This window comes from Pagrus pagrus, assembly GCF_965226575.1.
Source record: "Pagrus pagrus genome assembly, chromosome: 17".
Classification (NCBI taxonomy): Eukaryota; Metazoa; Chordata; class Actinopteri; order Spariformes; family Sparidae; genus Pagrus; species Pagrus pagrus.
In genome coordinates this window covers 10,025,028-10,048,757 of record NC_140201.1, presented here as the reverse complement: position 1 = coordinate 10,048,757, position 23,730 = coordinate 10,025,028, and the positions used below count along the sequence as shown (strand labels likewise).

Sequence of the window (23,730 nt, the reverse complement as noted above, 5' to 3'; positions counted from 1 at the left end):
GCACAAAACTGCACTTCTCTCATCTTTGTCGTGCTTTAAATGTGTGCAGGTACCAGCACTCCACCCTCCATCGCCACACCTGTTCCTGCTCTGCCTCCACCAATCGCAGTGAACAGCTACTCCTCTGTGCCCGCTCCACCCAACGGCCAGTCAGCAACCGAAGCCCTGTACACCAACGGGGTTCATGCCTATCAAGGTAGAGCCTCACCACATCCTTCACAGCAGCTAAAGAATAAAAGATACAGATTCACAGGCTTCCTGTTGTTGATGTGCAGCAGCAACAATCTAATTAAGAGGAAATGAAATGAAACTAAAGCACTGGATGTTATTTGGAGCGTGCTTATGTGCCCCAAAAAGCATTTAGGGTTGTGTTTTGTGTGTGTCTGTGTGCATTTAGCAGTTAGAGACAATGTGTTTTCTCTGCCACAGCTCAGAGTCCTGTCCTGGACCCCCTGCAGCAAGCTTACACAGGCATGCAGCACTACACAGGTGAGCGTCCACCTGTGTTCGATGTCATTGATATAACACCATAAACTGTGACATAAACTGACATTTATTTATAGAAATTAGTTGTTATGTGCTTGTGTTACTGCTGCTGGTGATAATAATGTGCAAATACTGTTTAAAGTGTCTTGTTTCTACGGAAGCCCGTAAGTCATGGGTCAAACATGTTATTCCCTCCATTTTTCTGTGCTAACAAGTTCAATTTGATTTGTTTTCTCAAGATCAACGGTTATTTATGTCATTATCACAGAATAACAAATGTTGTTGTGCCGTGATAACGCAATAATTTTCTCACGTTCTCAAGATAACAAACTTTGTTTATGTCATTATCAGGGAATAACTAATGTTGTTTTCCCGACATTACACGTTATTTAATCATAAGACTCATGAGAGTGGACCGTTACATACACACTGCTCTGTGGGGTGGGGTGGGTTTTAGGCGTTTCAAAGCAAACAATGTTTACTTTTTATGATATTTCTTTTATTTTTTACTCCTTGATCTGACATTTTCAACTTTAATCAGTTGCTACACTTTTTTCAGGTGAATTTATCTCAGGATAACAAAGCTTGATTTCTCGAGAAGAAAACGATGATGATCGTTATCTCGTGATAATGACATAAATAACTCCTGATCTCGAGAAAACAAAAAAAAAATAACTCGTTATCACGGGAAACTGAGGAAATAACACGTTCGACCTGTGATTGTTAAGGACTTCTGTAGATTTCAGATATAAATACAAACAAGTAATCTTCCGTATATTCTTTTTGGATGCATTTTAAATTGAATATGACCACTGGGCCTCAACAGTTTAAGCTTTAGTTCTTAGAAATCACATTAACCATCTGTGTAACTAGAATGCAAAACAGTTTTATGTAACGTAATGAAATGCAGCTACATTACCTTTGCTCTCCCCGACTACCCAACGCTGCATGTGTAAAGTAGAAATATACATCCCAAGTCAAAACATGCACATATATTACAAATGTAAATACCCCACAGCTCTATAGATATGAGTCATGCATCACAAAATATATGCAAAACATCTCCCGGTTTTAGCGAATCTGTAGGTGGGAACGCAGCTCCGTCAGATGTTGTTTTGAGGAAAAATCTGATTAGTTTGCAGTCCGTGCCTGCCTCACCGCTGCACTCTGCTCACCTGCTCCTCCTCCTCTCCATCAGCTACCTACCCCGCTGCCTACGGCCTGGTGGGACAGCCGTTCCCCCACCAGCCCACACTGGTGGCCCAGCAGCCACAACAGCCGCAGCAGCTGCAGCAGCGAGAAGGTAAACTGAAAGAGCACACGTGGGTCGGTAATCATATCTTAAAGGGACATTCCAGTGGTTTGGCATGTTTTAGCTTACTGACCACAAATCACACTTACCTTACACCACAGATAACCTATTTGCAAACATGGCTGCTACACTGCAAACTTTCAGAAGTTGAATTACATCATTTATAAGATAAAGTCTGCATTAATCTTTGTCAAAACTAGCCGCAACCGATGATTGTTTTCATCACTGACCAGTCTATTCAGTATTTGTTTGATTTATCTGTAAATGTCTGACATTTTAGTGAAAAATGCCCATCACAACTTGAGAAAAACAGAAAATCCTCATATTTGAGTAGCTGGACCCAGAGAATATTAAGTTTTTTTTTGCTTCAGTTACCTAAATTATTAAATTAATGATCAGAATTGTTTAAGATAATTGGCTCAGCTCTTCTCAAAACTACATTATTGTACTGCCAACTTTCTCAGATTGCAGTGCTGACAAATAATCTGTACTTAAACTGCTTAAATACTACTGTAAAATAAATATAAAAGCATAAAAGTCCTTCTACTAGTCTTCTAGTCACTCACACTAACTCAACGTTGGGTGTTTTTTAATGGTGTTTCCTCAACTCTGCAGTTCTCGCTGGTTGCCTAACATGTCTGGTCTTGTCTTGTCTTGTCACGTCATGTCTGTGTTGTCGTGGCTCTTCTCTATTTGTACACAGGTCCTGAGGGCTGCAACATCTTCATCTACCACCTGCCACAGGAGTTCACCGACTCTGAGATACTGCAGATGTTCCTGCCCTTTGGAAACGTCATCTCTGCAAAGGTCTTCGTGGACCGCGCCACCAACCAGAGTAAATGCTTTGGTGAGTCACTGTGGCGAAAATGTGTGTGATAGTTATTGTCCTCTTAGGAGACTACCTTTCTTTTGTAAGCGATAAGTGACGCTGTCGTCACTTTCTTCTCAGGTTTCGTGAGTTTTGACAACCCGTCCAGCGCCCAGACTGCCATCCAAGCCATGAACGGCTTCCAGATCGGCATGAAGAGACTGAAGGTGCAGCTGAAGAGGCCCAAGGATGCCAACAGGCCTTACTGAAGGAGGTGAGTTATCATGTATTGACGTATTAGAGGAGATGGGGGAGGGCTCGGGGAGGGCTGATAGACAGCTGGAAATGTGCCTGGAAGTTAAAGAGACAGAGTGGATGTAATTGGGGGCCCAGTGCTTAAATGGCTGTCTTTCATGTGGAACTGAAGAAGTCAATAACCCTACAGTAGATTAACTTTAATGAGGTGGCAGCTCTCTGAAAAAATACCATCAATTTAAAACATTGTGTAACAGTGTCTCCTTCTTTCTTTGCTCTGTGTGTGTGTAGGGGCATTTTAACAGAGAAGTTCAAATATTCTGTCTAACCAGTGTTCTGTCGCAGGGTTGAATGCCAACTACTGCTCGTCATTAATTTTTTGTTTTTACTTTTTATTTATTGTTTTTGTGCTGTGCCATATGCCATTTTTCCTGAAAAAAACATCACACCACTCTCAAGACTGTCCCGTCCGTACATATAACGTGGAGACGTGCGTCGCTAAAAAACCTCCCCCCCCTCCTTCTCACTGCGTTGTAAGTTAATTGGCCTGTGTTGGTTGCTGTGGCGATATTGCCTGTGATGGTTGCCATTAGCAATTTTTATTTTGGGCCGTTGCCTTGATTCACCATGCTCCAACTGCATGGCGGGTTACTGTGGCGACCATGAACTGTGTTTGGTGCGTTGTGAGTTTCCTCTTATTATTTTGTCCTGGTTTTAATCCTTGCAAACACTGATCAATAACTGTCACTTTACCTCAGCATCTGTAAGCAATTGATTATCATGACAAGTCCTCTAAAAGCTTCAGTGCTAAGACCTAAATTAGCCTTCAGTCCATCAAAACATGGATATATTAGGATTTTTTCCTTTTAGACTTTTTGTTTTCTGATTAGTTTCCTTTTTTTGTCTGTCATGATTATCATTCTTACATATTCCCTTTGTTTAGTTGGTTGGTGTGGTAGTTTTTCGGTGAGTGCGGGTGGGTGCGGTCTTCGTTTGGTTGTAACTCAATTCCAAGTGACTTTGTGCCTGAACTCTGTTTGGTTTTTGTGAGACTGAACACGTGCTGAGTGTGCCCCTGTAAATGGTTGACATAGTATTTATTTGTTTGTGGATGACTGTGCCGGTGTAAGACAACCTGAAGGTGCGTGCGTTTATATTTGTGTGAGTGTATTGTTTTAATTAGCCGTGAAAAAATGTTCATGTGTAAGTGAAGTGTAAGTGAATGTGTGTGTGTGTGTGCGTGATGTACCAACTGAGACACTAACCTTACTTCAGAAAGGTTTTGGGTAAAGCTGTTTGGTTCCTGTGACACGTGCTGCTGGCTGAGGAACTGCATTCCTCTGTAGGAATTCTGGGACTCCAAAAACATAAAGACAATTATTTAAAAACACTCAAACGATAGATCCACTTGACATTTATAATAACCAAAAACAAATTATATATTTTATCAGGGTATCTGCTAGTCTCGGAGCAAGTTTGAGAAGTCACAAAGTTGCTTTCACCTCAAAACTAACTAGATTTCTACCATCTTTCTCTGTAAGATGTTACTCTCTTAAACTCTCTGTTAACCCTCAGCATGCAACTCAACTCAACATTAATCTGCAATTGATTGTTCAGTGCTCAACGTGACGTTGAATTGCTTCAACCAGTCCAAAACCCAAACCCTTTGTCATTCAAGATCATAAATTACAAATTAAAGCAGCGAATCCTCACATGTAAGAGGCTGGAGCCATCAAATGTTTGACATTTTTGCTTGAAAAGTGACTGTAAGGATTCATCGATTATTAAAATAGTTGGGAATTTCCTTTCAATCCACCAACCAATTATTTGGCTAATTGTTACAGCTCGCTGTTTTCCTCCCCTTAAAGTCTCATAGTTATAGGAATATATAAAGTTATATTGAAGCTGATGTTTTGTCAAATGGAAATATCCTCAATTTCTTTAATGTGTCATCTTGTGCACATTTAATATCTTTGGAAATGTGATTATCTGAAGTTCACCCAAAGAGTTTCTCATTAACTGTTAACAATGCTTTTTGCAGCTACTGGATCTAAAGCGAGAACAACTGTCTTATAATCTAACAATTAATGTGTTTATTATGCTATAATTTATAGAAAATGTAGTTTTGTCAATATGTATAAGGACCAGAAGATTCACATTTACTGCTCCCATACACGGTTGGACTTAAATTAAGATTAACTGGCTTTGCAAAAAAATCTTAAAAACTTGAAAAGGTTTTCTAATAAATAATAAAAAAAAATAGTTTTTTCTTGTACCTGCAGATGCCCTGCTTGCATCACAAACAAACTATTTGGTGGCTGATTTGAAATCCTCCCCGAGAAACTAAGTTCGGTGAATGACACGGTTCTGAATATATAAATGTAAAATGATCTCCAACTGTTTCCTAAAGAAACTGGAGACTTTTATCCCCCCACCAGAATTCCTACTGTGCATGTTCGGAATTAATTTGCCTGCCAAAAGAGATGACAAACTATTTTTCTAAGAACGTGCACTTGCAGCAGTATGACTGTCACTATTTGAGTTGCATGGACACTAGTTGATTACTGAGACTCCCCCTGAGGCGTCAGTGCAAGCAGTGTGTATTGCAGACACCACTCCACTTCCAAAGTCTTAAATGTATGTGTTTGATTGCTGTGATTTGGTTTAAAACGCTCTGTGCTCTGTTTTTTTTTCTCTCTCTCTCCTCTTCTTCTTTCACCTCCAGGAAAACCTAAGAGTTCAATCAAGAAAACCACTTGGGATGTCCCAGCCTTTTTTGGTTGTTTGACCAACCGTATAGCACAGGAGCAACACTTCACAAAAAGCAGTATCACGTGTATGCGCTTACAAAAACAACAACAACGACAGCAGCAGTTATATCAGCGACAAATACATCCACAGAATCAGCATCCACAATATCAGAAGTGCTCCATATTTCCTATCATTCCACAGCTGGATTCATTTATATTATGTACATACTCTATTGTCAGCAACAAGATCTACATGTTAAGAAAAAGCATATCACTGATGTTATTCTACTGAACAGGGTTCTACTGTATAGTGTGATTTGTGGTCTATGGCGTTAACAGAAGGCCAGTCTGCACAGTCGGAGGCAAAAGAAAATACTATTCTGTATGATTACCATTGGTAATATTGTTATGTAGAGTTAGTTTTATTATTTATACGTAAATTAAAAACATGGGGTAATTAAACTGGAAGAGAAATGGATTTCCTCTCACTGTACATACCTTGGTTTTCAAAAATGGAGTTAAAGGACTTCACGAGTTAAGATTCTCTGCTGCCACTACTTTTCAAATTAAACCAAGCGGAAGGAAGGGCTGGGAATTTTTCTATCTTGATTTTTTACGTTTTAATTTATTTGGTAATCAATTTGATGACGGGGGAGATGTGACGATTTCTTTTTTAATTTCAGAAGAAGAAAAAAAAAAAAAGAGGATTCTGCTGGTCTTCAAGACAATGAACACACTTATTATAGAGTTTTTAATTACATAAATGTACCTATGGAAGTAAAAAAAAAAAACATAATGTTTCTTTATTTATTCTCTACAATCGCTGTTTTAAAACATATGTCTTTAAAAGAAAATAAAGTACAATTTAGAAAAAAAAAAATGGATGTGTGACTGCTTTACTGTTGCTTTACCAAAAACCTGACCTCTTTTCCTCAGCGTGACAAACCACATGCAAATGAAAAATGAAAAAAAAAAAAAAAAAAGCATTTCTTTTGTTTCATTTGTCAGAGTAAATGATCGATCCAGGGGGGTTTGCTGCTCTCTATAGGCCCGGAGCAGTATTGAAGAAAATGGAAAACATCTGGCCTCCAGATTGTATATATATTTATAATACTTATATGAAGGAAGTAGCGGAAATACTTAAGGTGTTTTTATTGGGGTTGCTTAAATTAATTATCATGGGTAGGCTGAGTAGAATTACAAGCCTGTCATGCCCATTATAAAAACACATAATAACGTTTACTCATTGATAAGGCCATCTTAGCAAGCTCCCACCATAATTTATTGATGACTACACGCATAAATATCAAGCTCAAATTGTGAGCCGGATGGAAAAAGGCTGAGGTGTGTAACCAGCAGCTGGGGAGTGCAATAAGTCTGCCTGCCACAGGATTTTGGGTTTGGTTAGATGAGTCCAAACACGCCTTGGCCTTCTCCTGCATGCCTGGGGGTATGAGAAGTGATTAATGCCACATTCCTGCCATTGCAGGAAGATGAAAGGAACCTGGTTATATTTCTCTTAGCTGCAATTTGAGGAGAAAAACAGCGGCAAAAAAACTGCATCTTGAGAATCTACTATTATATCTTATATTTACAAATATCAGCCAATGCATAACCATGGCAGGATGAGGAAAGCATTCAATATGTATGTGTAAGTAGCCTAAAATACTACACAACAAAGACCAGGTAAGCAACCAAAAGGCAGAAAATAGAGTAAGTACACAATAATGTGAAATGGTTAAGTTGAAAGAACAATGCGTAGGAGCTCATGCCTGTTGACAGAGACTTTGAATGTATTGTTATTTAAAGATAAGTTGAGCTGTCACAAATTGCGCAGTGTACTGTCCTTTTTTTGCTCTTTCAACCTTGCACCTACTTTTTGAAGGGAATGAGGAGTGCCACAATTAATATAATGGGACGCGGCACAACTTGGCCCCGGGCTACAAGTGTTGTGTGTATGAACATGACCTAAAAAAGCAGCAGAAGTGTAACTAAAACAGCCACAGTTAAAGAGGGTGATGTCAGAGGAAAATGGCTCCTGTGTGAATACAGAATATTGAGGCAAACACACCTGTAAATATAAGTTTACCATTCAAATATCTAAATCTGATTGAGTAAAGACACATATCAAAATGAAATATACAATACATATGAATGAAATTTTTTATTTAAGGGCTGTTCTTTTCCTATAAAATGATGACCAACCAATTGCGTATGCATACCAAAATACACTAAACTAAATAAATGTGCATGATAATAATCATGTGTCAAATATCAAAATATCAATATCAAAATGTGTGTGTTGGGGATCACAAAAAATACAGACCGCCTAGTGTGATCTATCCATTTAATCCCTGTACTGCGGACCCCCCTAAGGTCTGGACGAGAATTTTAAGAATATTTTTGTGTTCTCTTGCAATACTTTACGCTGGTGTGTTTATCGACGAGGAAACAGCTCACAATTTGCTGCAATAGCCCCGCCGATTGACACATCAGCACTTTGGCTGTTGCACCTGCAGAGTCTCTGGGCTTGTTAGGCTGCCCTGCTGCTGCTCTGCCACCCAGCCTGTCTGCTGTACCTTAGGTAAAGCAGAAAGCAAAGTCAGGATGAGTGACACACCGGGAGAGGCCAAAGAGGTCTGTGAGCTTGATCCATAATAGAGCAGCACAGAAGGAAACGGAAGGAAACAGGGGTTACGCAAAACTATTGTGAGGGAACGCAAGTGCATTGCGAGGTAATGCAAAAGTTTTGCAAGGGAACGCAAAAGTAGTCCTATAAAACTCTCACCATGACCCTGAGGGCGCCACTATTTGGTGGTAAAAAACAAAATGTTACTTTAAAAGTCATCATAGGTTTTAAGTGTAAAATTTTGGTTTTTATAATTATTTAAGCTGTATAATAAATAAACTGCACATTTAACTACATTATACCGTATTTAGTTAGTTTCCACCACTGATGTCATGAGTTGTAGTGCACCCACTATATCCACTGTCAGTGGCACTAAGCACTCCTCATACAGAGCGGCGGCACACGTCACTTTAAATAGCCTGCTCCCGCCCCGCCCCGCCCCGCTTCAATTTTAACATACTGCCATAATTTGCACTATATCCGACCAATTCAACTACCCGGCACAGCGGCAACAAGCCGAGGCCCACTGACATTACTCTCAACAGACGGAAAAGTGAAGAACTGAACATCAGATTTTCCTCTTTGGGCCACCCAGGCGGGAGAGTTTGGAGGAAAAAGTGCGACACAGTTTTTTTTCTCCCCCTCCTGAGAATGTGGCAAACCTGCGGTTAGAAGAGAAGAAGAGGAGGAGAAGACTGCAGTTCATTGAACGACCAAAAAAAAAAAGTTGGAGTGTTTGATGGCGAGAACTACATGAAATCCCCTTCAGCCGCCACAGGAACAGAAGAAGAGGAGCAGCAGCAGCAGAGCCGCCGTACATTTTGAGACTACATTACCTGCCTGCACACGGTGAAGCGACGAGAGGTAAGTTTCCTGCACCGTTACATGATGGACGATGCTGTCGTGTCAGTTAAAAAGAGAGCATAAAGAAAAGCTTCGCTGCGGGCTGCTTCAAAGCCTCAAATCGTAGACTTCTCCTCAGGCACGCACCTTCGGCTGCTATTTTTAGACAGAAATAGGAGAGTCGTCCTCCCGGGAGGATTTATGTGAAGTTTTAATCGGGGGGGGGGATACTCGTCAAAGTTTGCTGACACGCTCGGACTGAAGCCCTCTCGGGTTCAGCCGTTGGAAGACGCTCGCGCTTCAAAGTTTCAGATGAGCTAAAGTTTAGATTAGCTAGCTAACAGGCCTGCGCTTGTCCTCATGTCGGGGATGTTTGCTCAGGAACACCGCGATAAGAGAAGGTCATTAAAACACTGAAACCCGACCAACAGAGCCCAACTGCCGCCTGAGAATACAAAAGTTGTTTCCAGACGATACACGGACATTTATATCTCCTCTGAGGGAAATTATTGATGCGTAAAGAAAGTTTTTTTTAACGTAAGCCGGCGATGTCGCCGAGCAGAGTCGCCTCTGCCTTCTCTCATTTAATGGATGATGTAAAAAAGAAAGTAATAGAAGAGTACGTGGCCCTACACAGCCTGAGTTCTCTAGTTTGGTGTTGGGGAAACTTGTTGAAAGCTTCATCTCACTGAGTGAGTCAAACTGCCTGTTCCGCTATGTCCGGGAGACTCCCCGCTTGCGCCATGCATTCAGCCACTCCCTGCAAGAGTTTACGCAAAGAGCGTAGACGGCGGCGACAGACACAAGCTGCGAAACTTAAGACACTACAGAGATCTTACCACAGCCTCCAGCTTCACATGAGACTCAGCTGTGTTGTATGAAGTAGCCAAAAGTGGAGATAAAGTGTTGAAAAAGTACTCTGGTAAAAGTGAAAGGCACCGATACAAGTCTTAATAGAACTGATGTACTTAAAGGGGCACTATGTAGTTTTCGAAAGGAGTTACAATATTAATGAGGTTATAATACAAACTCAAATATTTGGTTTTTCCGTAACTTAATAAACAAGCTGTTCTCAGAGGAAAATAAGGTCCCCAGAACACTGTTTGAGTCTAGAAGGGTGGCAGGGTCCGCCAAATGTAAACAAAGTAAAACAGCATGAAATCATGTTGTCCTTTAAGATTAGCTTGTTTATTCAGTCATGAAAACAAAGAGAGTTTGTTTATTTAGTGTGCTCAGTCATAAAAAAAGGTGTTTCTTTCTTCCCTAAAACTACATAGTGTCCCTTTAAAACCTTAGAGTTGAAACTTTACCACAGCCTCCAGCTTCACATGAGTCTCAGCAGTGTTGTATGAAGTAGCCTAAAATCCTACTTGAGTAAAAGTAAAGACAATGTGATAAAATAATACGTTGGTTTGGTAAGTGAAAGTCACCTATACAGCTAGTACTTGAGTGAAAGTCTTTAAAGGGGAATGTAGTTTTGACGAAGAAATTAAAACTGTGACTGTTATTTTCTGTTTATTCAGTTTATGTAATTAGGAAAATGAAGAGAGTTTGTTTATTTAGTATGTTTAGGCATAAAAAAAAATCAGTCAATGAAGATCTTCTCTCTTCTGATTAAAACGTCTTCCCCGAAAACTATTTGGTAAATCTTGAAAGTATCTGATATAATAAATGTAAATTATGTATACATTTACATGCATGCATATACTCTATACTAGGGGTCGACTGATCATAAACTTGGTTGAGTATCAGATCAGATATTCAGCATTTATCTGATTATCAGAATTGGTGTTTGTTGATAAAATAAATAAATGTAAAAACGTGCAACTTTGGCTCTGATGCAGCCTGTAATCTGCAAAGTAACAGATTGGAAGAAAATGCGAAAAATTTAAGTACTCAGGTGAAGTATAAGTGCTTTGAAATTGTACGTAAGTGCAGTACTTGAGTAAATGTGCTTCGTTACATTCCATCACTGAGACTGTCACGTTGACTGTCTGACGTTTTAGATATCAGAGACAAGTCTTTCATTTGTGTCTTGTAATCAGTTTAAGCAGTTTTATTTACTTGCTCGACCTCACAAATTTGGCTCCAAGGAAGTTATAGTCTGTACAACATCTGACAGCCTCTGTCCTTGAAGGTTTTAATTGAGATAAAATACCGCCTGAAAATTGTTGTGTAATGTCTTCTGTGGGTCTGGTGAGAGCTTTTTATAGTCTTAAAAAATAACCCTAATGATTGTTGTCAGAGTAATCTTAACCTTGGTTTGAGACTTAAAGTAACGTTAACATGCCACTGTATTTTATTGAATTATATTAGATTATTTTATATTATATGAAATGATATTATATTAAATTATATGATTACACTGTATTACATTGCACAGTGTGTCATATTTAATCATGTTTATAGTGCTTCCTTATCAATAAATCACATGTACATACCACCGTGTTATATTGCGCCTTGTATTGTTTTATTGCGCTTATCATTAACAACTAAAGCAGCCTACTGAGCATATCTTGAACACGTTGTATCACATGCCACTGCAAGTATTACTAGCTGACCGATCACATGTGGTTTCATGATTGTGTAATGTTTAGATGCCACTGTATTTAAGGTTACAGAGCAGAAAGGGTTAGATGCCCTTTAACCCCTGATTTCTACTTCTTGATTCACCCAGTTGGCATTTTTCAGTTGAATTTATTTGATGACGCTGATTAAACGCTCACATTTAGACCATATTTTAGCAGAATTTACAACACTGGCTTTCAACTGATACATTTTGATGTTGTTTCTTAGTTTATTAAAACAAAACACGGCGCAATATAGTGAAGTCTCATATAATATAATACAGTCGCATAATATAAGTACAGTGGCATGTAAAACATTTTTATTGATAATAAAGCACAATAAACACGTGATTTTCTACTATGGGTCCCAGCACTGGAGATGGGTCTGAGTCTGGAGCTCTGTGCCCAGACTCCTAAGGTTTTTGTAAACAAACTGACAAAACGAAAAAGTTATATTTACTTTCATTGTTACTTAAAAAAAAAACAACACATTTTTTGTGTATCCTGGATTGCTAACGAAAACATTTAATGCATTTCCGGCCTCATATAACATTTGCATAGGCTACTGTTTACATCCATTATTACTGCCTTGCTTTCTTATTCTTCTAAGCTTTCTGCTGGTTCATTTTTTTGTGTCAGTCCATGCTTGAGCACAAGGACAACAAAAATTGGTAGCCGCTCTCTAAAAGCTTTGCTCCATAGTTATACCAGTGGTCAAATATTACATATAGTACCTTTTTAACCGGAAGCCTGCCTACAAAAGTGGGGCTGTGCAGTGTATTGAATGCTGCAGGATTGAGTCCTAAAACCCAGAAATCAGTTAGCATTTTTGAACTTCTGGTCCCCTTGCCCTCAAATCGATGTTTTGTTTTGTTTTTTCAACTTGTTTTTGTTAAGATGCCCTAAATAAGGTGTGTGGTTAACACAAGCTTAGGAGACTTTTCCATTTGGTCTACCACATAAAATACACCAGTAAATATTCCACTTTTAAATTAAAAAGCATTAATGTGTTGTCAAAACAGAGGCTAAATGAGACTACAGAGGTTGTCAGGGACGTTAAATGCCATTGCACCAAACATGGAGACTCATCTACTCAGGTGGACTTAACAAAAATTATTTGTGGACAGTTAGACACAAAGATACACTGTAGAGTGTCAGACAGCAGTGAGGATAGTACAGCGTGACAACGGGGTGAAGCTGAAGTCAATCTTCTTGTTACCTCTCCAAAAAACACTCCCGTCCCGTATCACTAAACCAGTGGTGCCAGAGTGGCACAGTGCACTTTGGTCTATCCAAAAACTGTCCTGAAGCTGGAAATGTACAAGGGGACTGATGATACTGGACTGAATGATATGTTAATACCAGATAAAATAAGAACAGATGGAGCATAATACAGCAAACCAATACAAACATATTCAGGAATAGATTCACATGCACTGTGGGCATGTATCTGTCGTTTGTACGTAAAAAATCCAAAATGTGATTTATTTAAAAACTTTCAAAGGTCTCATCTAAGCCACTGGTCTTATTGTTTGTTACACTTTGTGCCAGATGATTAGTAGGCATAGCTTGGCTAACAAAGTTAAATGCAAGTTTATTTTAGCTTGCAGCAGTTGCACCTGCTAAGCTGCTGGTGTTTGACCTGTTCTTCTGCCAACTATTGATCTCCTCCCTTCGGTGAGTAAACCGTTGAGGAAATCATACACCATTAATAATGTCACCTGTGGCACACTGACATCTAGAGATACAGGGAGATAAGATACAGGCAAGTATAGAAATTAATGAATTATAGAAGTGTATATAAAACTAAATAAGAAAAGAATACAGCTAGAAACTAAATCTACTGCATATAAACTGTATAATCTTTACTCCTGGTTGCTTTTAATGTCATGTGTTTTGGTAATGGTGCAGAAGAAAGACCTGTGCTTTGCATTTAAAAAGTGTTGTGTACCCCTGAGAGCTTGTGCAGCCCTGGTGGTTTCCAGTTCCCCCTGTTAGACAGAAAAACCCTCTGTGCGTTCACCCAAATCCCATAATTCCCCTCAGGACTGAATAAAAAACGTGCACTCATTAACACGTTTTAACAAAATCCACGGAAAACCTATTTTCTGTTCTCTGTTTGAAGCATTTAAAAGTTTTGATCATGACATCGACACATTGTGAGAAAGTTGGACATTATTATTTCGATGAGCAAAAATAAGAGTTTATAGATTTCTGACATGCCCAGCAACAAACGGGAGGCAGCAGGTTCACTAATATCCATACACTTACTAACTTTAAAAAAAACAAGGTAGTTGATATTTTACTCCTGTTGTTACAAGGTGAGGCAGTTTGTCTGTAAAGCTGCCACAGACATCCTGTTGAAGTGAAACTCCTCTGCTAACAAAGGCAGCCTGCCCCAGTTACTCTGCATCATAGTAAGCTTATACTGGGTTAAAGTCCGCACACACCACAGTCCTTGTTAAAGGATCTGTAAGGAAATGTGTGACAACCTGAATTTCCCTCTTCAATGATTTGCGTCAGCTGGATGCTCGGACAAAACGTTGACACAAACAAGGTGCAGCAGTAAAATGAGGTAACATGATGATCAAAATCTGCTGATATGACATCGTAAAAAGTCCACTGGTGACCAAGTGTGATCACAGCAACATTGATGTCATCCCAGGTGGTTTGACTGCATCCTGTTGTAGTTTCTGCACTCGAATAACAAAGAATGTCTTCGGTGTCGAGGTATCCAATTTTGCTCCTTTCTTCTCGCCGGTGCTAAATTTCAGAGCTTAACGTTAAACACCACAAACCAAGCCAGACATGTTGTTTTTGTTGTGAGCTCGACATGAGGACAATCAAATATCAGCCTGCTATCACCTTAACAAGATTAAAGAGTCAACAGCCACGCTAACAGTTCTGTGAGGATGTGCTCATGCTGAAATAATAAAGTTGCCTAACTAGCACTAAATCCACTGAGTACAGCTGAAGCTGATGGGAATGTGATAAAGTTTGCAGGTATTATGTCATAAAGCAAAGTATTAATGATAGTGGATATCAGATGAAAGGGCAGGTCATCAAAAAAGTGATAAAAGTGGGGATAACAACTGTAATAGTTGTACTAGGCAGTTGAGGTGATCTAATAGACCAATTCCAAAACCTTTGATCAGTGTGATCATTTACATGCCAAAACATGTAATTACAGGGCCCAGGTTTTAAAAATACCCTGATCCCCCTTTAGGTGAGCAGATTCTTCATCTAGAGACCATGAATATGAACAATCCAATGTTTTACAGGTGCAAAAATGACCTATGACCTACATCCTACATCTGGCAGTGATGATACAGAATGATGATGATCTGAAATCTCAGTTTTATGCAGACTATTCATTAAACCATGGCGTCCATTATATGAGCAGTAGAGAATGAGTGAATTGGGCAGTGATTTCGAGCACAGCCCTTTAGTCTGAGTAAATATGTCATCCAATTGCAGAAAAGGATGTTTTTCAAGGCTAGGAAATAATGCCAAAATGAAGTCGAGGTTAGAGCTCTAAATGAATTCCCGTTGGTCTTCTGATTGTATTGTGTGCCACACAACAAAATCCTCCCTCCATCACTCCCCATGATCTGGACAGGAAGCGCCCAGAAACGATGCTTGTTGCAGATGCCCTGTGAGATTAATCACTTCCAATCAATACTCATTTCTCTCAACCCACTCCGTTTCCTCCATTTCCTGTCAGGATATTGTCACAGCTGAGTGAGCTGCTAAATTTATCTAATGGAAAATCTGAGTGGAGACCACCAAGAAGACAAATTCTTCCTTTTATTGCCTCTTAATTTCCTTCTGCATTATACAAAAACCTCACAAATTATTTTCTCTCTACTTCTCCTTCTTTAGGATGTTGTCTCGGCTGAGTGAGATGATATGGGCGGACTGGATTTGGTTTCCTAAAGGCCACGGCTGGGATGACCTGAAGGACCACGATGGCAAAGTGTTCCCTAAACCAAAAGACCTCTGGGCTACCATACCCATCGCTCTCTGCTTCATGGTCATTAGACAAATATTTGAGAGGTGAGTCATCTCCAGCGGTGACTCTTTTATGTCTTGTCAGAGTGACATTTGCCTGTTAACCTGCCTCTCTGCCTATCTGATTTGCATGTTTCCTTCTGACAAATATGAGATGATGAAACCGTGTTTTCATCTTTCCAGGACTGTAGCGACTCCATTCGCCTCCCTGCTGGGAGTGAGTGACAAGAAGCGTGTTTGTGCTCCTCCAAATCCCGTCCTGGAGGCCTATTTCTGCAGCACATCAAAGCATCCTACACAGGTAATCATCCTGCATACTTCAGGAAACTAGTGCTGCCTCATACATACTGTGTCCTTTGGCAATAACTTGAGTCTAATCATAGAAGGCAGAGATGTTGGTGTTTGTGGTGCAAAAGGGTGAAAAAACAAGAAATACCACAAGTGAACTACCATCATTTTATGACTCCAATCATTAAAGACGGTTCTGACTCTTCTTTCCTTATCCTGCTTTTGTTGACAGAGCTCCATAGAGAGTTTAAGTAAACAGACGGGCTGTTCAGTGCGACAGGTCCAGAGGTGGTTCAGGCAGCGGAGAAACCAGGACCGGCCCAGCAAGCTCAAAAAATTTCAGGAAGCATGGTATCTGCACATCTTTAGCCAGTCATCCAATTTAACTCACTTTCTATCTTTAATTGAATATATATTTATACCTGGCATTAACGTGTGTCGGATCTCACTTCACTGGGATAAATGAACACAATGTTTCTTACACAAAGACGGAAATAATTTCATGTATAACGTATGCCGGATTTACAAGAAGGCCCAAATAATTAAGATTTTGTCACTTTTGTTTGGATCACCCGAGACGCATGTTAACGCCAGGTGTAAGCAGCCTAATCCTCTGCTCTGAATCATAAACTTCATGTAAAAGACGTCTCTCACTTGCTTCGAAATGTCATTTTCTCATGGCGTGTTTGGATTGGAAACGAACCACTAACAGTAATGTAACAAGGAAATGGAGTTTAATAGTGTTTTACTTTGTAATTTAGTGTATTTTTTGCTCAAACTGGCTTTTGCAGATGTCATGATGTGCAGATCCTTTAAAGCAGCATTTCCCCAGCTGGGGGTCGGGACACCTGCAAGGGTTCACTGATTAACTGCATAGAGAAAACAAAAAAATCCATTTCTGCAATGCAAAATCATCCATATTTTCTCTACTTTGCTCTAATCTTTGCATTTTTCTGGTGAATTACAAAACATTTGAACCTTTTGCAAAGCAATTCAATCATCTGAAAGCAGAAGACTAGAAACCTGCTGCACTTCTTCGTGCATCTGGTGTGAAAGCAGCAAATGTTTTGGTGGAGCATTGAATGTGTTGTTGTAAAGCTGTTGGTAGTAACTGCTACTGCAGAACATCATAAATGATTTAAATCAATTAAGTGTTCCCTGGTGCACTGATGGTTATTTCACCATCACTGTGTTGGCTTCCAACCCTGAAACACCCACCAAGCATTCCTCAAATTCTGTTGCAAAACAATCCGCATGATAGGAGGATACATACTGTACACACAAGCAGAAAAATGCTGCAAACGTAGAAACACATTGAAGGCAATCCAGGGGTTTCTCATTATCAGCTAGTCTGTTTATCCTTTCCTTGTATTATGAAGTATAAAAAGTAAGCTGATTTTAGAAGGGGACTTTCAGCGCCAACATGAGCACGGCACACCTTGAACCCAAAATCTTTGTACAGATGGGAGGTTGTGCTGGCTGTCTGAAATAATGTTTAAGATGAATGGGATTTCTGAGCTCGCTGTGTATTCTCTTACAGTTGGAGATTTACCTTTTACCTTCTTGCTTTCTTTGCTGGCCTGGCAGTCCTTGTTGATGTGAGTACTGTATCAGAATCTGGTTAGCATTTGTTACAGTAAGCAGAAAAATCACTGATTTGTCATTTTACTGATTATAACCATGAAATAGTCTTAACTGGAAACGTATTTACTGATCTACTGACTTGTTTCTTCTACAGAATAAAAAAAGGACAGTCTGTTTGCTACACGTTAGGAATGCTTAACAAAAGTACAAAAATTGAATTTTAACGTAGTAGACTCACTGTTGGATAACATACAAACATTGTTTTCCACACTTAAACTGTCTTTTTCTCACCTCAGAAACCATGGTTCCATGATATGAGGCTGATGTGGGATGACTTCCCAAAAATGGTATGTCTCTCCTCCAATTGAGTTTAGATTTAAATTTCTTCTATTAAAAGATTGAACATAGTAAAAGGAACTTTTAACTGTTTATGAAACATCTCAATTTAATACTGATTCTACTATATGACCTACATAAGCAAACAAGAACATTATCAAGAAGACTGGCCATTTCTTTGTGATTTTTCTTAATGGATTGGGTTAGATTACAAAAAAATATTGGTTAAGTGTTGGAGGATGAGTTCAGGAGTCTCACAGTCTGAGGAAAGAAGATGCTCCGTAGTCTGGTGGTACGGCAGCAGATACTTCTGTATTGCCAGACAGGAGCAGAACAACTGGCTTATAACGCAACATTTCATGTTGACCTTGCTACCGAGGTATATCTTGCTGTTGCCTATTATTATGAAGACATAACATTACTTGGGACTGTTGATAACTTTAGATTTAGCTCAACAAAAATGTTCTTTTCCCCTTTGTCAAAATTATTGTCAGCATGTTATTCTAACAGCTTTTTTCTCTTTTCTTCCAGCCTCTGTTGCCTTCACAGTACTGGTACTACATGATCGAATTAGGCTTCTATATGTCGCTGCTTTTTAGCGTAGCATCGGATGTCAAACGTAAGGTAAGTGATACAGAGCTGCCTCCTAAACTTCGTTAGCTCGGTATGGTGAAACCCCTCTGAAATCCTCCATCAGGGGAGATCGCCGGCTGAGTGCACAGAATAATGAGAATGATCTGTTGTGTAGGGAGTGTATTTTGAGGTTTAGGCATTGATTTCTCCATTAAGATGTCCTGACTTTATGCACTGTATTGAGTGGAGCTGTCAGCATTCAGAATGCCATTAAAGCTAATGTTCAATTCAACTCATCTCTTCAACGTTGTCAGTTTGGTAAAGTCAAAGTGAGTGAAACTGAATTGTCCAGTCGCGGATGTTGCACTGGAGGTGCCTTGTGAGTTAATGTGTGACCGGAGCTGTGTGGGGGAATCACTGTTTAGAGACAGAGCGTCCATGTTGTCTACTGGTCTGAACATTGTTGTGCAAGGTTGCACATATTCAAGCGTATCAGCAAATTGTGTGGCCTTGGCAGCAGCTCATGGATGCAAGGAACTAAATTTTTTGAACCAAAACAACAGGACTTCACCCAGAGGTCCTCTGTGTTGAAATCAGCCTCTAATGTGAGGAATTATTTCGTGGCTTCTTGTAAAGTTCCTTTATTTGCCATTGTTTATGGATTCAGTTCCCTTTTTATAGCGGTAAAGCTGTATAATGTGCTATGTGCTGAGCGTTAATCATTTGTAAAACCAACTTCAGTTTGACACACACTGTGGATGAGTGACCAATCTTTACAGCCTGATCAATAAGTGACCAAACAATGTTGGATTCTGTTTTTATGCCGTCTTTTTCTTTCTCTTGTTTTTCTCCACAGGATTTCAAAGAGCAGATAATTCACCACATAGCCACCATTACTCTGATCGGTTTCTCCTGGCTGGTCAACTACATCCGGGGAGGGACTTTGATCATGTTGGTGCATGATGCTGCTGACTATCTAATGGAGGTAATAAACATGAGAAAGTGGCAGAAGAAAGGCTATTTCATTGATTTTTACACATATAAGTAATATTGTCAGCTGTACACAAAAATAAATATCTTGATGGTGATTATGATGATGATGTTCAGGTTAGAGCACTGTACACCTCACACAGTTCCCTGTCTGCCCTCTAGAGGAGAAAACATGAAAAGGTCACACTCTGAAATCTCTCTCTCTTTTTGTTCCAGTCTGCCAAAATGTTCAACTACGCAGGCTGGAGGAAAACCTGCAACTTCATGTTCACCCTGTTTGCTGCAGTTTTCATCGTCACCCGCCTCGTAATCCTCCCCTTCTGGTAAAAGAAAAAGGATGATGTCATATGATATTACTGAAACTGTAATGAGTCACTGATGTCGATGAGCGCAACGTTCACATATCTTTGGCTTGCTTTGCACATATTTGGTAAAAGCACAGTAGATTTTTATTTATTTTTTTAAATCAGGCACTCTAGAAATGTTCAGTTTAAAAACCCTGAATAGAAATTAAAAAGTTTTTAATGCTTGGCTCAGGCGGAGGAGCTGACATATAAAAACAGGAGAAGATCTAATGATAGCTGAACTGTTTTTTTTATGTAAATCTTAAAGCAGTGGTGCCTGAACTGTTTAACTGAAACTTAATGGCGGGCCACACCTATTTATTATATTGTTGAGATGCAAGATGTTACTAGCATCCCAAGTTCAATAAATAAACTCAATTCCTGCACAAAACTAACTTTGGCCCTCAGGCCGCACAATGAGCAGCCCTGCCCTTAAAGCATAACGGGTTTTTTTTTATTGTCAATAGATCCCATCGAAATGCCAACACAAACAAGCACTGTATTTTATTATGAGTCAATCACACATACACTGCGCTCACTATTGCCTCAAATGGATATTGTATAATAAATATTAATCCATAGCTGAAAATGGTCCCTAACAAGTGTTAGAAATTACGCTCGCCAGCTGTTTTAAGAAGTTAACTCAACTTAAAATTTTGAGGCTTTAAAAAAAGAGAAAAAAAGGTCTTTTCATGGGATTTGTTGGCAATAAGAAACATAAGAAATGACACCAGCGTCATCCTTTTTAGACCTGCAGTTTCTGCTTCTGCTACTGTAGATAACATTCATGTTATGCTGCCGTTCAACCGCATCATACCTCCACTCCGAAAAGCCTGCAAAATGTAAAATATCACAAGCGGGGGTGTTCATACCATCATGTCCCTGGTTGCAGCTGTGTTGTTCAAAAGAAACAAATTAATTAATTCAGAAAACAAACAAGAATGACATTTTAAGTGGTAAGCAGCAATGAAATGTCATGATGTGTCAGAGTTATGCTTGATTTTGATATCCTGTTGAGTATATTAGCACACAGGTAGTTGATGGAGAAATTTTGCAGAAATGTCAGGGTTTTTTTTAGCTGAATTTGCTGAAAACTTGAGCAACAATGTATTGAAGATGTAACAACAGACACATTGTGTACAGTCCTGGCCCCTCTCAATGGGCTTTTGATGGCGACTGTAGGTGGCTCTGACTGGACTCTCTGTTCTGCCTTTGTCCTCTCTTCCAGGATCATACATACGACGCTGGTGTACCCTCTGACACTGTATGCCCCCTTCTTCGGCTTCTACTTCTTCAATGGGCTAATGTTGGTGCTGCAGGTTCTGCACATCTTCTGGGCCGTGCTCATCTTGCGCATGGTCGTCAAATTCCTGCCAGGCAACGTATGAACCGCAACTTTCAATTTCCCTCCCATCCACCACATAAAACATTTACCTCAAGCTGACAACTGTTCACACTTTCTCAATTTGTGTTATTTTCTTCTATTTTCCTGACAGCAAATTGTCGAGGACGAGCGGAGCGACAAAGAGGAGACCGAGTCGGAAGACGAAGGCGCTGATCGCGAGCTGAGGGAAAAATCTAAAAACGGCCACATGCAGAATGGCCACACGGTCCTCAACAACAACCACAGTAAGAGGGACTGATTGGACTGTGAGAGGTGGAGACGAGGCTGATGACGGGCCCTCACATGCGGCCCTCACCTGAAAGCCAAAGAACAGGAGCGCGGGATCTTGAAAGTGGCAGCACACACAAATACACACACACACACAGACACATTTATCTATAATCCCTTTTCTGATGACCCGGTAGCTCAACGTGGTTAATTTCACTTCTCTGTGGAGGAAGACTGTGATGGAGAACCACAATGATCTCGTTACACCTTCTCCTCTTTTCTCTCACCAAGATTTTGTGCTGTTGACCAAGTTGCCTCATGCCGAAACCTGCCTGCTTGTCGCTTTGTGTTTTATTAGAAGTGTTTTCGAGAGACTCTGCGGTTAGGACAGGTGTTTTTCTTCCTGCACAGTCTGTTAAAACTCTTCTGAATATCACTGCCCTTAAACTTGACTGATTTTTGCTCAAAATAACCACATTGTGAGGAGGACTACGGCGATGTCTCTTTATGGACCATACCTGATTTACGTCTATTTACTGTAATAAGTAAATAATGTAAGTATTAATTAATACTGAATTTTTGCAAGTTACTTGCTGCAGCTGCCACTTTATCCGTTTGGTTCATGCCAGTGGTTTTGCTAAAATATATTTGTTCGAATAGTGTTCAAAATGAAATAATAAGTTGAGGTAAATAATATTTTTTAACAGTCTGAAAGAGCGTGAGAAGATGCTACATCTGCTACATTTGTTGAAATGTGCCTTTTGTGGAAGTTTGTCTGAAATGCTTTGCCTTTATGGGAAGAAAACGGCACAGAGATCATTTTAAATGTTTGTTTTGTTTATGCCTAAAATATTTTTAGTTGTATGATTTTATTTTACTTTATGTTTCATTTGTTTTCAGTCCAGTCAACGGTTTAAATTTGGGAGCAATTTGTTCGAGTATAGCCCAAACCAATCAGTAACTGTTTGTGAATTCTTTCCGGGCTGGACGGGTCAATAGCATTTCCATTCAGTGTTTTTGTTTTTTTGCCATCAATCCAAAGATGCACTTTATGGTTTCTACTATGGATCAGCATTGACTAAATATTTAGTAAACAAGTTTAGTATAAGTGTTTGATTCAAATTCAAACCTGATTTCTTTTTAGTTTAGAGATTTAAATTTAGTTTCATATTTATTCTGATTATTACCCGAGATCTTCCTCTTTGTCAGTGTTTTGGTTCATTTTGTAAAAAGAAAAGAAACGTTTAATGAAATCTTAAGTGAAAATGAAACACCAAAGTATGGTTTACATTTTGTACTACCATGTCATTTGCAAGTGCCTTTATCATTTCAAGCGTAATTGTAAAAAAAATATATAAGTTTTGTCCCTTTTGTCTTTATTTCTGTTGTCTTTGTGCCCCAACACATCCGACAGTCAACGCACTGTAACGCTTTGGGCCTCTAACTTTCCTCGGCTCAGGACGACCAATCACCTGCAGCTCCCTCTAAAGAGCTTCGCTTCTAAGCAAAGTGTTTTTACTCTGCGTAATATGTTGCTGAGATGTAAAATCGTGATGACGATAAAGAAAAGTGTGGATAACTATTCTGTGTCCTTTGCAGTTTCTTAATGGTTTAGTGTCAAGTTTTTATCAAGTTATTGGGACAATGAACTGATAATAAAGAACTTTCTAAGGTTTTCCCTCAAGCTTAAAAATATTAGTTGAAGAATTAATAAGTCCCTCAACAAAAAACACATTTTATTTTATTTTTTTACTTCCAATTTACTTTTAATAAATTTATATCGATTAATTTCTTTAAAAGCTGACTTTTAGGACTTCATCTTAAGCTTAATGATTTTGGATCTGCTTTTTTTAAAACCAGTTTGTTAGTTATTGTGTTAAGAAAGTGCACTTTTAGACACCGATGCCACAATAATAAAAATGTTTGACAAAATTGTCTTTGCAAAAACGACTCACTAGAAGTTGTTCAGCACATTTTGAGACATTCATCACAAAAACACTAACGGTAACTGCAGCAGTATTGCATTTTTTGAATAAGTTTACTCTTTTCTAACTTGGTGTGTTCTTATTTAAGGCTTTTGATAGTCCTGATCCTCCTTGACATTTTGAGGACAAGTACAGTTTTTCTGCTTCAGATGGAGTGCAAATGATGCAGCCATAATTCAGAAGCTGAAAGATGTGCCTCGGAGATATTCTGTCAGTGCTGAAGCGGAGACCTGAGCACCATCCATCAGTTATTGGTTACACTGGTGTAGAGTAGACCTGAAGGCACCATGGAGTCACTACAATATCAGATGGCATAGTGTAGTGGTGACACACTGAGCACGACCTGGCTGCCACACT

General features: G+C 39.4%; 2 protein-coding genes across 4 annotated transcripts in view; both read left to right on the top strand.

The window, feature by feature from the left end:
* celf3a (cugbp, Elav-like family member 3a) overlaps positions 1–6,481 on the top strand; it is a 41,787-nt gene extending 35,306 nt beyond the window's left edge. For 2 of the 3 annotated variants that reach the window (XM_084378715.1, XM_084378714.1), the window contains exons 12-17: positions 50–196; positions 430–489; positions 1,685–1,789; positions 2,502–2,645; positions 2,748–2,880; positions 5,587–6,481. In XM_084378715.1, coding sequence (XP_084234841.1) covers positions 50–196; positions 430–489; positions 1,685–1,789; positions 2,502–2,645; positions 2,748–2,875 — 584 coding nt within the window. In that variant the 3' untranslated portion in view covers positions 2,876–2,880; positions 5,587–6,481. Of the gene's footprint in view, positions 1–49; positions 197–429; positions 490–1,684; positions 1,790–2,501; positions 2,646–2,747; positions 2,881–3,320; positions 3,395–5,586 lie in introns of all 3 variants that reach the window. The other variant, XR_014624554.1, reaches the window with a different exon arrangement.
* Positions 6,482–8,689: 2,208 nt separating this feature from the next.
* cers2a (ceramide synthase 2a) lies at positions 8,690–22,970 on the top strand. Its single transcript, XM_084379504.1, has 11 exons — positions 8,690–9,104; positions 15,533–15,706; positions 15,845–15,962; positions 16,182–16,300; positions 17,490–17,547; positions 17,830–17,880; positions 18,401–18,493; positions 19,299–19,427; positions 19,649–19,755; positions 21,005–21,158; positions 21,273–22,970. Exons 2-11 carry the CDS (start codon positions 15,534–15,536, stop codon positions 21,417–21,419), a joined length of 1,149 nt encoding a protein of 382 aa, XP_084235630.1. The 5' UTR covers positions 8,690–9,104; position 15,533; the 3' UTR covers positions 21,420–22,970.
* The last annotated feature ends 760 nt before the right edge of the window (positions 22,971–23,730 follow it).

What these genes read in the sequence shown, in the direction of transcription:
- cers2a (XM_084379504.1), top strand. Translation starts at nt 15,534, where the DNA reads ATGTTGTCTCGGCTGAGTGAGATGATATGGGCGGACTGGATTTGGTTT. An exon ending in GGGATGACTTCCCAAAAATG is followed by an intron (nt 17,881 to 18,400) that starts GTATGTCTCTCC and finishes CTTTTCTTCCAG; the next exon opens with CCTCTGTTGCCTTCACAGTA. An exon ending in TCAAATTCCTGCCAGGCAAC is followed by an intron (nt 21,159 to 21,272) that starts GTATGAACCGCA and finishes TTTTCCTGACAG; the next exon opens with CAAATTGTCGAGGACGAGCG.